Here is a 13,921-nt window from a genome sequence, read left to right as displayed (position 1 = left end):
AGGGATGAAGTAACTTACTACTTTCTCTGAGCAGGGGAAAAATTGTGACCCTGAGTTGTCATTAGTTTTCTGGTCTTCTCTGAGATGCAGCTATTCACCACCCTTTATTCGAGGTAGATTATAAAACTATAGTCTAGTCCTTGGTGTTTTGTCCTCTGTTGAACTGGGGTTGGTGGGGCTAGCTTTGACATCTATTATGTTCTACAAATAAAGGCATATGAAAGACCCCTTTTGTGCGCCAACTAAAAATAACATTCTGTTCTAATGCAGAAACTAATTTCACAATGTTTGGACAGAGTCTATAATGTTACTTAAGTTCTTTTGAAGAGATCTTCATAAACTGACAAATTTCTTAATCTGAATCCTTGCATGCAAATGATTTGAAAGATAAACTTGAGAAAGTATGGGAAGAAAAGTATACATCAGCAAGTATTTTGAATTTTCTCTTGACCCCTCCATACTGAGGAAGTTAGCACGTGTAAGATTTTTGTGATTGTGTTGATTTTAATGTTAAATCAATCAAACTAACTCAAATTGTGTGTCTGCCATTCTTTTTACAACTGTTTGTTATCCCACTGAAACAAAACAAGCTGCCCAAGCAAAAGACTGCAGCACTTACTTTCCAAGGAAAAGCAAGCACTATCTGCAGCCTTTTTTGTGTGTGTATTTAACTCTATTAAGTAGATTGAGTTGCTGTTTCATTTTGTAAGCATGCGTATGAACAGCCTCAATTTTTAAACAAACTGTAAAAGCTGCTGTCATGGGAGAGTATAAAGGTATAATAATACAAAGCACCTGTGTAGCTTCAACCAGCCATTTTAAAAAACTATTAATTTAGGAAGTATTAACAAGTTTACAAATCATTGCCATGTAGCAAGGAAACAAATAGCAGAAACAAAACAGTCATAACAATTAGCTTTTGTTTCATGAGACATTATACAGGAGTGTAGTAATCAGATCTTTCTATTTAATGGGGTGTTAGGTGTTGTAATGATGCTCACTCTGTAATACTTTTATCTGTTTTTTCTTGTGATTTGATTAAACTGAGTGAAATCTCCATATACACATAACAGACCAGGCTTGTCTATCAAATGTTAGTAATAAAAAAAAAATTGGGCAGGAGTGCTGAGTGTTTTTGCAGGTGAATGTACTTTGAGTATTGAATAAAATGTACCCAGATATCTAAGTATCTGTCTGTCTTCTCTCTGTTTTGTTGAGTACATTATTGGTGTTTTAACTTTTCCATAAACACAAACTCCCTTATTTTGTTTAAACCATTCCTCTATGGTTGAGCTATTTTTCTTTTTCAAATAAGAGGCTACTAATAGCCAAGCAACTACTAGCTGATGAGAAACTAATTCTTCGTTTCCTCTTTCGTGACTGTTTTCACTAGGAAGCCCTAGAAGTTTTACCAAAGGATTATTTGGTAATAAATATCCAACACTTCACGATATTTAGTTATCGATGGGGTCTACCAAATTTGTGGCATTGAAAATCACATCATGGACTCTGAAATATGGTCTCCCCCATGAAATCTGATCTCTGGCTGCCCAACTCTGAAGGCAGCACCGGAGAAGTAAGGGTGGCAATACTGGGACACGGTTATAAGCTTATGACCCCCTTTTGGGTCCAGGCCCCTAGTTTGAGAAACGCTGTGGAGAAATCACACTTTTTTTCATGGCTGGTCATATATAGCAAATTTTGTAGCTGTGTAACATCTGTGAAATCTATTTTTTGTCATGACCAACCCACAAAAATTATGTGATTTCTCCATCATTTAAGTACACCCCTAGTTATGGATTGTTTCCCAATATTTTCTAATGACTGGACACATCCATCATATATGCATAAAAATCTCATTTTTCATCACTTTTTATCCAACATTAATCCCCATTGATTCAATATTCATTTTTTAACCTGACTGCTGTGAAGTACCATTAAAATAGTATCTTAAAGAAATTTTATTGTGTTACAGATTGAGGTTGCCTTGTCCTCTTTTCCAGATTAAATGCTATTTCTCCAGTGTAATTTTGTCTGTTCTGGTCCTTTTCCCAGCATGACATATATGGACTTCTTTTGGTTGGGAAAGTTGTCTGCAAAGATTGATATAAATTAGTTAGGTTTTTTGTTTCCTAATTGACCAGATGCTGTCGCTTCTGTTAAAGTTAATTTTCTGTATTAAACAGGTTTTCTAGACAGTTGAAAACTATAATGCTTGACTTGAAAGTACTGGTATCAGAGGAGAGTGGATCAGTTAAAGTTAGTTTTGATCTCTAAATAAGTTAGAAAAGTTTCTTTACTGTATAGCTGGCTAGCTGTGTGTATTCCATGCCTCCTCAAATTTTTTATTTGTGATTTGGATTAAAATCAGGATTATCTGCAATGAGTGTCATTGACAAGGGAAAATAATTTATTTTACCTCAAATTCTATTCCAGACCTGTAGAGTAGCCTTTGTTGAAGAATGTGTATACATTTCTGGAGGGTGTGGTGTTTTTTATTAATCCAGAGTAGCCTAGCGATGTCTATACTGCTGCAATTTTCCCATTCGATATAAAGACCCAGTGTTGGTTGGGTTAGAGTGCCCCCAATCCACTACTCCTTTGAGCTGGCTGGCTTGATAGTACCATAGAATATTTGGAAAAGCTAATCCACCCTATCTGAAGTATCTGCACTCCCTCTTGATCTTTTCTTATTCCGTATACATTCTAACATCCTCTGTATTCCTGTTAGAGTTTATCTGAAATTATCAAAGAAAGATTTAGAAACAAAAAAGATATCCTTGGCAGAATGTTCATTTTGACTGTGGTTATTCTTCCCAACTAAGAAAATGCATAGTTCCTCCAACACTCCAGATCTTTTCTCGTTTGCTGAAATAGTGGTTTGACATTTAAATCCGAGAGATCTTCTAGCTTGTTTGAAATTTAAATTTCCAAATATCTTATAGAATTTGTTGTCCATTTGTACCCAAATGTTTTCTGGAGGAGTCACTTTTCAGAGTCTGGCAAATTTATAGCTAGCATTTCATATTTGGCATAATTTACTTTAAATCCAGATGCTTTCCCAAAGTCATGGATTTTGTTAGAAACTAATTTAAAGGAAATATTTGGTTTAAATAAAATTAATTACATAATCTGCATAGAATGCTATTTTCTTTTGTGTTCCTGCAAGTTTATTCCTGCAATAGATTCCTTGTTTCTTATCCTCTGTGTAAAAGGCTCCATAGCCAGTGCAAAAAGTAAGGGACATCCCTGCTTAGTCTCCATCTGTAATTCAAACAGCAGATTTAACCCCATTAATTTGCACAGCCGCTTTTGTGGTGGTGTAAAGAGCAGTTATCCATTTAAGAAACTCTATAGGACAGGACTTGAAAAAGAAAATTTCAGTCTAGCCTATCAAAGGCTATCTCTGTCTAGTGAAAAAATTGATCGTTTTTTTAATCTGCCATTATGGCTGATTCCAGGTATTCTTTGAATATTGTTTGACACTTGTCTATGCTTAATGTATCCAGTTTGATCTGGATTTATATAAACTGAGAGCATAGACAGCAATCAACTAGCTAGTATTTTTGCTAAAAATGTATATCATGATTCAGCAGTGATTTGGGTCTGTAGGAATTGAATAATTTGTCTTCTCCATCTTTAGGGAGAACAATCATAATAGCTTCTTTCATAGGTTATGGAATTTCTCCTAATATAATAGCGTTGAGGGTACCTCTCAGGGGATCCACTAATACCTCCTTAAATACCTCGTAAAATTCAGCTGGAAAGCTGTCAGTTTCTGTAATTTTACAATTTATCATACTTGCTATTGCCTTTAGGATTTCGTCTGTTATTATTTATCTAAATCTTCATCAGTTTTTCTTATCTTTGCCAAACATGCTACTTCCAGATATGTTTGCATAATTGCAGAATTAAGAGTATCTAAAATGTAGAGATTTTTATAATCAGCAACAGTAGTGCACATTTCATTAGGGTGTGTAACCATCTTTTGCTGATTGTTCTTAATTGCCAGAATAATACATTGCTCTTGAATCCCATTAGGCTTTCGAGCCAGTAGCCTTTTTCATGCTACATCCCCTTGGTATACCTAAGGACTTCTTCAGTGGCATCTGTCACGAACATTTTCAATTTTTCCTAAGATTAGTTGTTGATATATTTTAAACCAGTTTTTATGAATGTTTTAACCACTTTATCTGCAGTTCTATTCTATTTTTCCATGAGCTCTTTCATTTTAGAGTTGAGAAGTTCTGATTAACAGAAAGTGTTTTGCCTGCCTGCCAGAGAAGTCTTCTTTTTATTATCTGTATCATATATTTGAAAGGATTGAACAAGGTCCTCTTTAGTTGCTGCAACCCACCTGATTTTTGTCTTGAAGAAGTAAGTAGTTAATTTTCCAAAAAAGTGATCTTCGGAACTCATCACAGCTTTACACTTTGTTGCCAAATTCTGCAGCTCTTGTCTGCTTCTTTAAGGATTTAGGGACGAACATTAAATCAATATTAGTATAAAACATGAACATGTGAAAACAATTTGCAATTTCTTTCCCTTGGGTGCAGTTTTCTCCAGCATATGAGAGACTGAATTGTTGACACAGAGAAGTCAGTGCTGCACCTGCTTCCCTATCCCCCCTTGTCTTTTTTTATCAGATCTTCCCAATAAGGAGTTGGTTCACAGTTAAGTCTCCTCCAATATAATATTGTGTTCCTTAAGTGTTGCAGGGTTTTAAAGAAATACTTTAGAAAAGTTTTTTGCTTTTGGTTGGAAGCTTACACTGAACACATTGTTATTAACTTAGCAATTGTACCCTTCAGCAATATAAATCATCCCTCCTTATCTTTAAATTCATCTTTTAAATCTTAAAGGATACATAGTAAATATTATTTCAACTCCTTTTTTCTTTAGGTGAAGGAAAAAATATCTGCTGAACTCAATTACCTTTCATGCCCATAATTTCCCCCTCCTGAAAATGAGTTTCTTGAAGTAGAATAATTTGAGTGAGTTTTTAAAGTTCTGCTAAGGCTTTTTTTCTTTAATGACATTCAAAGATGTTAGTTTAAAAGGAAGAGCCATTAGGAGTAACTATTTATCTTATTGAAAAACTTAAAATGAGTAATTCTTTAGCTGTTCAAGACATGAATCCCAGTGTTTCATGTTTCTAATTATGTTGCAGTCACAGTTGTATGCCTGAACATGACTTGGTTTTTGTTTGTAAATTTCCATACATCTTTCTTGTATTAATTCCCCCCACCCTCCCTAGTTCCTTCCCCATGCCCCTTACTCTAAATTAACAAATAAAATAACACATAACGTGATTTGTGGGGACTCTCTTGAAATCCAAAGGAGGTACATTCTCCACCTATGGGACCTTGATCCCTTACCCTAGGCATCTGATCGTTTGAGTTACAAGGAGAGTGTAGACAGAACCCCTAAAGCTCTTTTCCATCCCTTCTCTATTTTCTCCAATCTCTTCCATCCTTGGGATCCACCCCCATTCCATTCTTATTGTCCTTTATTTTGTCTATTTTAAAATGCAGAAGAAAGCTACTACTGATCATCCTAATTAAAGCAAACTTTATACTAATTTATTTGTGATGTCATAGTTACTGTTCAATTTGTCATTCTTGTGATTCCCAAGAAATCTTTTTTGGTTAGCCTTTAGGTTACTTCTCAGGTATCCAAGTTCTTTTGTTCAGCTTCACTTCTGTCATTGCCAGTATGGTCTCTAGAGTCTTACATTTTTTCTTTTTCCTGATGTCCTTTTCTTGGGTTTCATCATTGGCCAAGCATTTTTCAGTGGCTTATCTGTAGTTACTACCTTTGGAGAGTCATCTTGTACACCTGAGATTTGGATTTCTATCCCAAGCATCTGGAGTGTACTTTTTCTGTATAATACTGATTTTTGGAAGCTAAATAGGAATCCCCATCTGTAATGAATTTCTCCCATCCCGAGTGCTGTTGTAATTTCCCCCAAAGCTATTTTTTTTAAAGGTAGGGCAGAGAAGTCATGGAAAAATTGCAGGTTGTGGCCTTTGAGTTTGAGCTGTGAATGCTCTGACTTTTTTCATAATTAAAATTTTCTTCTGATAATACTGATTTTTCAGAATTAGGTCTCTGGGTTTGTTTTATTTTTTTATTTATTGTTATGAGGCCCAGGTGGGGGGAATAGTGCCCTGTGTGCTTTTTTCCACCTTTATCTCTTCCAACCAGCTCAGCTGTAATGACTCCACAGTTAAATTTTTTACATACCAGATTGGGTTTCCTCCGTTAGTATCATTTTATTCTGGTCTCCTGTCAACTTTTTACATACCAGATTGGGTTTCCTCCATTAGTATCATTTTATTCTGGTCTCCTGTCAAAACCAGCCATTTTAGTAAACTTAATTGACTGATCTAATGATTATTTTTTTAGGAAAGGTGTTAGCTAGTGCAATGGAGTTGAGAGGCTGAGAATATATTATTGGTTTAATGTTCACATCTTCTATCAAGAACTGTATCTTGCACTTAGAGGAGTAGTCTGGATGATCTAATAGGGCTTTATCTCTAGTTAATTGTAAGGTTATTTACAACTCTTTTAGAACATCTTTAGAGGTACTTTATAATCTAATATATTGTCAAATGCAGGTATCAATATATCCTGGAAGTAATAGAATTGCAGGGAAAAATTTTTCCAGTTCTTAATTTTGTTTTGGTAATTCAGTAAGATTCTCAGGAAAATGCATTTAGAGTGACATACTGTGATTGGGGTCCCCGAGTGCAACCTGGACTGTGGGACTGCCGAGCCCTCCAAACTCAACAGCCTGGACTGTCTCTCTCACTGTGATGCTAATCTCAAATTACAAGCCTCTGACAGGCTGTGCATTTACACATCTATCCACAGGCCAGGATATACCCAAGTGAGTTACATGAATCATCTCCCAGCCACTCATGAACCATCAGTAGAGAGGCTTCTGCCAATTCCCTCAGCTCCCCAACCTTGCACCCCAGAAATATACTGTCTTACACTGCTCATGGTTCCCTTGCATAGTGTAAGCTCATTAATAAATTTGCCACTTCCTCATAGGAAGGTGGACATGCACCAGCCTTTGTAATCTGAGCTGAGATTCTCCAAGCACTTAAACCAAAAACACAGTTTTAAGTAAAATATAAAACAGATTTATTAACTAAAGAAAGATAGATTTTTAAGTGATTATAAGTAGCAGGCATAGAGATCAAAGTTGGTTACCTAGGAAATAAAAATAAATTTGCAGTCTAAATTCTTAATTTAAACAGACTAAGCAAGATTTGAATCAGTCTTTCATCCTAACAGATGGTACAAGTAGCTTACAGTTCCTCAATACATAGACTGGACTCCCTTCCAGCCTGGGACTAAACTCCCTAATTCAGAGTCTTTGTCTTCCAGATGATCTTCCATGTGTTGAGATAAGGTAGGGAGAGGCCGAGCGATGATGTCACTGTCCTTCTTTTATACTTTCTTCCAGCTGCTAGACAGATCCTTGTGTGATGTCAGGGTTAGGCAGTCTTGATTGGTCATGCAGCCCCCCCCCATTGCATACGTGCCTTCTCTGAGAAGTCTTTGGGAGAGTGGATACTTTTTGATTGGCCATCAATGCCTGTTTGACTCTCTTTTGTTGCAGCTGAAAGGCTGGCTGTGGGTGTCTCCCAACTTCAGAACATATTTCAGTAACTCATATACCAATGTTTCATAACTTCTCATACAATGATGGTACATACAATTCAACAGAATTTAATGTTCAACAGATCAAGACTTTTAAAATGATACCTCACAAGGCATGCATTGTACCAAGCATATCATAATCATATCAAAGTGGTGAATATGGGGGTTCCAGGGCGTTACTTTGAGGTATAGGGTGTCATACATACAAGGATTATTCTATTAACTGTTTGAGGTAGTTCATTATAAATTGAACATCTAACTAATATCATTTGGAGCGGAGGGTCAATAAGTATCCTTTTCAGTCTGTCACATATATCTACAAAAAAATCTCATCTCATAAATTGATTTGTTCTTAAAGTAGTTTAGTACAATAATTCTTGATTTCTTTAAACAGGTACTTCCCATTATAAAAACATACAAAATTCTTTCTGCCAATGAAACTCCCGACACACCACAAATGAAATTCTCCTTTCATCCTCATACCATATTTATGTTGTTTCCTTATGGAAAGCTTGGGATTGTATAGGCCTTATAGTGTGTCCTAAAGGTCAGTAAATCTGGGTTCTGATGGACAAAGTTGGGCAGTTGGCGGAGGCAGGAAGAGGTAACTTCCAGAGCCCCAGGAAAATCTCCCCCTAATGATATTGTTGTACATGAGGTAATACTCATAATAAAATTAAAAAAAAAAAAAAAAAAAAGGTCAGGTATTACATCTTGATAATTTTGATTTTGGCCAGGAGTTGGTTTGTTGTTTTCCTAGAAAAGAAATTCATTTAAGATACAGTGTAAATCTTAAATTGGGGAGCTGCCAGCTCATATGTACCAGAAAAAATTAGTTAATCACTGAGGTAACCCAGGATTCTTAATAATTCTAAGGATGTTTATCCTGAGGTAATAAAAATATTTATGTTGATTATCTAGAGAAAATCCACTTCTGGAAATAGGAACTGATGGTTCAATTTGCAAATTAAGCAAGATTTCTACTCACTAGGCTGGCTGTAATTGTAGCAATTGTCGGAAAGTAGTACAAATATGAACTTTGAGATAGAAATAAAATTTGTGGGCACATAATTCAATGTTTAGGCCGATATTCAAGGCTCACTTTGAAATCTGAAAAATTGAAATAATTTGTAGATGATTAAACAATAACTTTTTGTTTTACAGACCTCCCAGATGTAAATGATAAACAAAGCCAAGCTGTAAATAATCTTCTGGAAGCCATTTATCCAAGAGTGGACAAACAAGAATATGTAATTAAATTAGAACCGATAGAAACAAATCAGAATGCTGTGTTTCAGTTTGTTTCAAGGACTGACAACCCAGAAGAGAACATTGAGATTAGCAGTACTCCTGATCAAGCTCCATTACCAATACAGGAATCTACCACTGAGCAGCCCCAAACTGTTTCAACACCAGATACAGAAACTTTAGAGTCTCCACCTGCTGATACTGTAATAAATGTAATGTCTACTCTTGAAGGACAAACTCCAGCATTAAATCCTGAATTGAACTCTTCTGATAATTTAGATTTTGGTCACCAGTTGATTTGTTGTCTATGTAGAAAAGAATTTCATTCCAGACGCTGTGTACGTCGGCACATTAGAAAAGTACACAAAAAAAAGATGGAAGAACTAAAGAAGTACATAGAAACAAAAAAGAAACCAAATCAACGCTCCACAAAAGGACGAAATAAGAATGTTCTTATAACATTAGGTAGAAGTTGTCCTGTATGTTATAAATCATTTGCTACAAAAGCCAATGTAAGGAGGCATTTTGATGAAGTTCATAGGGGGTTAAGAAGGGATTCCATTACTCCTGATATAGCTACAAAGCCTGGGCAACCTTTGTTCTTGGATACAGTTTCTGCTAAAAAATCTTTTAAGACCCAAAAACAAAAGTCTTCCGCAAAGGCTGAATACAATTTAACTGCATGCAAATGCCTTCTGTGCAAGAGAAAATATAGTTCACAAGTAATGCTTAAAAGGCATATGCAAATTGTTCACAAGATAACACTTTCTGGAAAGAACTCTAAAAGAGAAAAAGGATCCAATAATACTGCCAATGGAACAGAAATAAAAGTAAAAGTTGAACCAGCAGATTCCGTAGAATCTTCAACCCCTTCCATTACCCTTTCTCCACAGAATGAATTAAAGGGAACAAGTCATTCGAATGAGAAAAAGAACACACCAGCAGCACAGAAAAATAAAGTTAAACGAGACCTTGAAAGCCCTAAATCAACCAATCCATCTGCTGCAGGTGGCCAGCAAAAAACAAGGAAGCCAAAACTTTCAGCTGGCTTTGACTTTAAGCAGCTTTACTGTAAACTCTGTAAACGCCAATTTACTTCTAAACAGAACTTAACAAAACACATTGAGTTGCACACAGATGGAAATAACATTTATGTTAAATTCTACAGGTGTCCTCTCTGCACTTACGAAACACGTCGCAAACGGGATGTGATAAGGCATATAACTGTAGTTCATAAAAAGTCATCACGTTACCTTGATAAAATAACTGCAAGTTTAGAAATCAGAGCAATAAAAAAGCCTATTGATTTTGTTCTAAATAAGGTGGCAAAAAGGGGCCCTCAGAGGGATGAAGCAAGACAGATTGGTTCAAAACAAGATGCGGCTTCTAACTCACCCAGTAAAAAGTTTGAAGGAGCTGATGTTGGCATAGAAGTCAAAGTCACAAAAAACTTTTCTCTTCACAGATGCAATAAATGTGGAAAAGCATTTGCCAAAAAGACTTTTCTAGAACATCATAAGAAAACTCACAAGGCAAATGCATCTCATTCACCTGAAGAAAACAAAACCAAAGGCAGAAGTACAAGATCAAAAGCTCTTGTCTGGTGAGAAACAACTAGTATTTTGCCTCTTTAAAAACAAAAAATAAAACAAAACCACAAACCCTCCTAAATTTGCTATTATTTTGTTGCTGGAACAGATACTTTCCAATAGACTTAATGGGTGGGAGAAGCAAGAGTAATGTGGCTATCACATTTGCCTCTTCAGTAAAATGTTTTCAGTGGCTTGGGGACAAGTCAATTTCTAAACCTTTTTCTTCTGCAGGAAGTTGCAACCTAATACAGTTAGGCTGTACAGTTCTTCTAAACTGTTTAATTTTATAAAAATCAATTTATATTGTCTTATGTTTACAGTAGATATTTTAAAATTAGTTTTGCACTTGTTTGATATTTGTTCACATGGTTTATCCTGCTAATGTACACATTTGTAGGATAGTTACAAAAATATTATGGTACTTTTATAGCTGATGTAAAATTGAATTACAGCAGAGTAAATAAATCTCTACATATAATTTGGAATGATCAGCCAGCAGTAAACTTTATTATTTTTCTTTTAACTTATTCTATTAAGTTTCTCTCACCTCCCAACATAATGGCATAATCCTTAACACCTGTGTTTGCATGAGTAAGGGTTTCCAAGATAGGGCCTTAAATTTGGATGTTTTTTCTTTTTCATGATGACACTGTTTTTCCATAGTCCTGTTTTATAGAAAAATGGTGGCACAGATAGTCTTCTAATTATAAAATATTATTTCTTTGTTAAATGGAAATAACCTATAGATGGCCATTTTAGATTTCAGAATCATTGCAGTTTTTGCCTAAAGGTTTTTGGGTATTGCAGAGACTTGTAGTAAAAACAGGCATGGATAGAGCGAGGGGAAGGCATCTTTAAATTATTACTTCAGAAATGTCTCCTTATAACAAATACACGTTAAGTGAAAATAAGGCTAATTACATATGCCTTGTCCTGTATCTGCTATTGTCTTCAGCTCAGAAGTGCTCTCTCCCTGAAGGCCACTCTGTCTAGATTCACCTTCTGCAGTGGATTGATTACCAGTCGGGTGTATTTAAGTGGGTTTTCAGTGGTTTGGCAACCACTCTCTGCTAAAGAAAATGCAACTTAAAAATGAGCTGAGTTATCTCTTAAAATTACAGTAATCTTGTCTGAGAGGAAGAGAGGGTTTCTTAATTTTTGTGTGTGGTAAATTTTAGGTACAACCTTGCATTTAAAAATGATTTCACTGCTGTATAACTAGTAAACAGAAATTGTATTGGTAAACTCAAAATATTAATTTATTCCCATTTCTCCTCAGATAACTTCAAGTGATGTATGGAAAGTTTGGAGTTCATTTGAGTGGAAAGACTTTAATTTGGTGTTAGAACCACTAATATCTTGAAAATGGTACCATAAGAAAAATGAGGAAATACTTTCATGAACTATTGTTTTCTTACTAAATTAATAACCATTCTTGGCTTGTTATATGACAGTGCCTCCTCCCAACACTTATCAAGTAACTGTTGACTTGCAATGCACAATATACATCTATAGACTAGCAGTTAACTATCCTTGTCTCTATGCAGTTCAGCAAAGTTGTCACAATAGAAAATGAAACTTTTTGTGCTTTAAACATAAAAAAACCCTTTACAAAAAGCATCTTTGGGAAGAAAACATATTTTCATTTAGGAAATCAACTTGAGAGGCCAGCATAGATCCTGACCTCTCTACTGCTAATGCTAATGAACCAATTCTGTGACTCTACTTGACTGGCACTCTACTTGGCTGGCAAACTTTTGCTTTGTTATGTACTGTTTTAAATTTATTACAAATGAATGTATAAGAGCAAACAGCATATTAGTGTATATTGGCTGAATTGTTCTAGTTTTTAGTATTTGCCATAACTTCAGTTTGTTCAATTTGACTAATTACCCAACTTTTGGTTGTACTGAATTTCGCTGTACTAAAGTTGCTACAGACATATTGCCAATACTTTTTTCCATGCATGGTTCATACGACAACCTTTCATTTGTAAACATTTAGGAAGTTTACAAAAACAAACACATTCCCTTATTCTTTAATTTTGTGTTTAAATTTTATACACAAGCACTTTAAAGATAGTTGCAGTTAATTTTTCAGTTACTGTTTTAAAACAGAACACACTAATGTTAATATGAAGGTAGTGAATATTTTCTGATGTTTTATAGACACAGACAATCCATGCACAACCACTTCTTATAATGCTAGTTTTATTTCTTTAAATATTGATAAAAGGGAGGAGGATAGTGTGAGAGAAACCCAGAAGAATTTTTTCTCGCAATATCTTAAATGACCACTTTAGGTAGCACTTGACTTTATTGTAGGATTTGCAAAATGCTTACTGATCCTTTGTCTATTTTATAATCAAGATTTTAGCAAAACAGCACTCCTACCATTATGGAAATCTTGGAAGGTTTCTGTGCATCAATGTTTTTTTACTTTTTAGAAGATATTTTGTTTAGTGATTTGTGTCAAATTGCCACAATTTGAAAGGTCCTGTACATCAGAAGAGATACCATGTTTTTATATAGGTTCACTCTCTTACTTAGGGAGGTTCCTTTTGTCCTGATATACTTTTTGTATTAAAAAAAATTCTAAAAATGTTGATCACAAGATCATGAGTAAAAAAATATGCTTTTATGGATAGAAAAACGTTTGGCCTTTTTAGTGCTTTGCACTAAAAACAATACACTGTGAATGGGAACTAGACTGTAACTATTGCTGGAAATGTTTTTTGTTGAATGTACATGCTCTTGTTTGGATTAATGTACTGTATTTGATGGAAATAAATCAGACTGGAAGTTACTTTAACAAAGTGTGCTTAGACAAAAAGGTGTATTGTAGTGAAACTAGAATGACTTTCTTCAGTCATAACCCAACTCACTTACTGCCAGCAGCTACACTTCAACATTTGCATTTCTATAAACTTTTATTTCTCTATCATTGGGTTTGGTTTGTTGTATTATTCTATTATAATTAAAAATACTTTTTGCCTTATGATAAACTTAGCACTTGGAGTGAACCCCTTTCTTCTACTCTTACAATGACCTCCATTATGTAATTAAGAAATCATTGTCTAATCTTAGTTTTTACAGGTGGCAAATAGCTTTCTTGCTTTTAGTTAATGTTATGGTCTTTGTTAAAAACATTGTGAATAAAATACTGATGTTCAGGAAAACTGAATATAGATTTTTATAAGAAAGGTAGGATCCTTATTTTTATATTAAAGAATGAGAGGGGCTTTGTAACAGCTACTCATTTTCATGTGGTTGATATATGTACAGAGAACCCCAGTTGTTTGCTTATGATTGTAATATATTAAAAAACTAGGTTACTCTTACATGTCCAGGTCCCTACAACTATTCCTGAATGCATCTGTGTTAAGATTAGGAAAATAAAATGCAGGA

At 34.9% G+C, this 13,921-nt stretch overlaps 1 protein-coding gene across 4 annotated transcripts in view; it reads left to right on the top strand.

Annotated features, from left to right (window-relative positions):
• Positions 1–13,329, top strand: part of ZNF800 (zinc finger protein 800) — a 28,128-nt gene extending 14,799 nt beyond the window's left edge. For 3 of the 4 annotated variants that reach the window (XM_067564321.1, XM_067564319.1, XM_067564320.1), the window contains exon 5: positions 8,839–11,123. In XM_067564321.1, coding sequence (XP_067420422.1) covers positions 8,839–10,529 — 1,691 coding nt within the window. In that variant the 3' untranslated portion in view covers positions 10,530–11,123. Of the gene's footprint in view, positions 1–8,838; positions 11,124–11,793 lie in introns of those variants that run through there. The other variant, XM_067564322.1, reaches the window with a different exon arrangement.
• The last annotated feature ends 592 nt before the right edge of the window (positions 13,330–13,921 follow it).

This window comes from Emydura macquarii, unplaced genomic scaffold (assembly GCF_026122565.2).
Source record: "Emydura macquarii macquarii isolate MOO-44397 ecotype Brisbane River unplaced genomic scaffold, CSIRO-AGI_Emac_v2 contig_2636, whole genome shotgun sequence".
NCBI lineage: Eukaryota > Metazoa > Chordata > Testudines > Chelidae > Emydura > Emydura macquarii.
This window is presented reverse-complemented; position numbering and strand designations above follow the sequence as displayed.